This window comes from Myotis davidii, unplaced genomic scaffold (assembly GCF_000327345.1).
Source record: "Myotis davidii unplaced genomic scaffold, ASM32734v1 scaffold390, whole genome shotgun sequence".
NCBI lineage: Eukaryota > Metazoa > Chordata > Mammalia > Chiroptera > Vespertilionidae > Myotis > Myotis davidii.
This window is the reverse complement of record NW_006282748.1, coordinates 2,806,590-2,809,713: the sequence shown is the minus strand read 5'-3', so window position 1 is coordinate 2,809,713 and position 3,124 is coordinate 2,806,590. Positions and strand designations below refer to the sequence as shown.

The 3,124-nt window shown below is 40.3% G+C and overlaps 1 protein-coding gene across 1 annotated transcript in view; it reads left to right on the top strand.

Moving 5' to 3' along the window:
- Positions 1-3,124, top strand: part of DUSP22 (dual specificity phosphatase 22) — a gene marked incomplete at its 5' end in the record, with an annotated part of 59,480 nt that overhangs the window by 10,691 nt on the left and 45,665 nt on the right. Inside the window, one exon of the mRNA XM_006753212.2 lies at positions 216-249. Within this exon, the coding sequence (XP_006753275.2) occupies positions 216-249 (34 nt within the window). The remainder of the gene's footprint in view (positions 1-215; positions 250-3,124) is intronic.

Below are 3,124 nucleotides of genomic sequence, written 5' to 3'. Positions count from 1 at the left end.
AAAAAGACCATACCCTTTTATGTAATGATGTTTACTTTGAATTTATATTAGTTCACACAAACACTCCATCCACGCTTTTGTTCTGGCCCTCTGGTCCAGTTTAAGAACCCATTGTGGCCCTCGAGTCAAAAAGTTTGCCCACCCCTGCTCTATACGCAAAACACTGTCAGTTTTAGGTCCCTAACACTCACATCTGGTCTGTGTCTCTTCCCTAGATCCTGCCTGGCCTGTATATTGGCAACTTCAAAGGTGAGTTCTCTCTTCTTTTGTATTATTGTGGTAAAATATGTATAATGTAAAATATGCCATTTTAACTATTTGTAAGCATACAGTTCAGTGGCATTAACTACATTCACATTGCTTATAACCATCACCACCATCCTTCTCCAGAACCTGTTGATTTCCCCAACTGGAAGTTAGTACTTTTAATACCCTCTTAGTACTAATGATAGTACCCATTAGATACTACCTCCTTATCCCCACCTCAGCCTTTGGTAACCACCAGGCTACTCTGTCTATGAATCTGACTACTCTAGGGGCCTCACATGAGTGGAATCATGCAGTATTTGTCCTTTTGTGTCTGGCTGGTTTCACTTGGCATAATGTCCTTAAGATGCATCCATGCTGTAGCATGTGTCAGAATTGTCTTTCTTTTTAAGGCTGAATAATATTCCATTTTATGTATATACCACATTTTGTTTATTCATTCATCTGTTGATGTACATTTGGGTTGCTTCCACCCAAAGGGAAGTTTGCTTTTTAAGAGGTCACTTTAGCCTTCTCACCTATGATCGAACCAAGGCGTAAACTTGGTTTATTCAAAGTCTGGTCTGGAGGTGGCCACCACTTGTACTAGACCCCTTGTGGACTGGACCCTCATCCTCATGCCAGACCTCTTGGCCAGTGTTGACTGAGTGGTATGAGCTTGCAGGTTCCAATTGGACCTCTGACCTTCATTTTAATTCTGTACACATGTTCGAACATGATCTAAAGCAGCTGGCTGAAGGACACATTTAGTAGCCATATAATTTATTTATGATTTTAATCACTTTTTTCTAGTTATTAATAAATTTTCAGAAACCTGTTTTTTTTAATCACCTGGAAAAGATAAGAGGCAATTTTATCTTTAGCAGATTATTCTCATCTTGTATTGACTTTTCTTTTTACACATTTTTCTGCATTTTACACATTTTTCAATATGTGTTTGATTTGCTGTCAGTTGTTGACTTTTTTATTTTTAGCTTATCTGTCTCAAAGTGTTCTGTAGTCACAGAGGTGAGTAGAAACCCAAGGAACCAAGTGGATAGCAAACAGACTTTTGATTTCCAAGGAAGTACCCATGCTATGTGACACTGAGTGAATTTAGTGAAAACTGGTTCCTGAGCATGGAGACAGGGTGTGCTCAATAGGAGAGAATACACAGAGGAAACCTGCAGAAACCAGCCAGCCTTGTTGGGCTGAGGGCCAACCTTCATCATGGGATCTGAGACTCCACCCTCCTTGAGCAGGCCAGCACACACTGCTGTCAGTTTCTGGTTGTTGCCTAAATTCTTGAGTTCAGAATCAAGTTGATTATAAAAACCTGTATGATTTCTCTGCATAATATTTGTTCCTCTTTTTCCCAGAAAGCTCCCAGCTTTGATAATTTCCTCAAAGAGAATTAAGCACAGGAAGTTGACAGCTAGCTGCTAATTGCTACTAGAACTCACTAAAAATAGTACTGGAGTTCCTAAATCAGTGAGATTTGTAGTTTGGGAAAAGCACCAAGTGTTAGGGAGTTGTTCAGGAAAGCTGGAATCCTTTATAGAGCCAGTATCTTCAGGGATTTATTTAGTGAGTTATTATTAACTGCTTTCATAGGTAGAAAGAATGTCTTCGAGTTTGAAACAAAGTTTAGGATAAATTCCTAGAAATAGAATTATTAAGTGAAGTGTTTACAAATTAAAAATTGTAATAAATACCAACCAAATTAAATACTTCTGCCAACAGTTTGTGAGAGTTTTATCCTTACACATAGAAGGTTACTTTCTTATAAAGGGACATTATTCATAACTTTAAGGAAAGATTTAACACTCTTTTTGTACTAAAATCTGTACCTATTTTCTGAATATTCAGTGACATAGGAATCCTTCATGGTTTCAGGATTCTTGCTTTGTGGGTTGTACCCATTAGAGAGTTCTGCAGCAACCACACCGTCTTTGTTCAGGCAGTGATGCTTTGTTGTTGCCTTCAGCTATTCTAACATTAGTATGCAGTTGTGTTTTATTCACATATTAATTCACCAAGCATTTCTTAAACACTCATCAAGTGTCAGGCTTATCTCCACAAGAAGCTCGGAAGAAGTGTTGTGTCCATATAGTTGCTTGTGAATTTACTCATTTATTCCACACACTTGTTGCAAATGCCCATTGTGCAAGGCACTGTGCTAGGAGCCTGATGTGGATAGGTATCCTGGACCTCAGACCATGTACTGAGCAGGGGAACAGGTCCTATAGAATTGGTCTTGTCTTGGAATTCAGCTCCCCACAGCCCATGAGCCAGATGTTTGCCTTTGACACTTTAAGCAACCTCTGTGTGAGAGGAGATGATAACCTTGGCTCTGGGGCTGTGGTGAGGGCCGAGCCAGACAGTGCAGCAGAAGCACCCATTTCATGCCTAGTACGTAGCAGTTCCGATAGGGGCAGGACCTCTTCATCCTCCTTGTCTGGAAATGGGAACTATACACCTCCTGTGGGCTGCTGTGGGAAGGATATAGCTGTTCCTAGCACCCACTCCATGTCAGGTGTGCAGTAGGTGCTGATGAGATTACACAGCAAGTGTGGAGCTCGAGGTGAGAGGATTGTGGCTTCTCCAGGCCACTGTGTCCAACTGCCATCTGTGCTTTAGCATGACATTTCATTTAGTCATTTTTTTCTCTTTTTAAATTATAAATAATGTATGCCTACTACCCCCAACCACCAGTATAGAAATGTTTAAAGAAAATTTAATGGAATTCCTTTTTACTCTCCGAGAGATCTTTATTTTTCAGAGTGTATGGATCAGCACCACTCCTCAGGTCTTGGCAACCATTGTCTCCTCCATCCCATGGCTAATACTCTTCTGTACCACTTCCTTCCCACTTCCT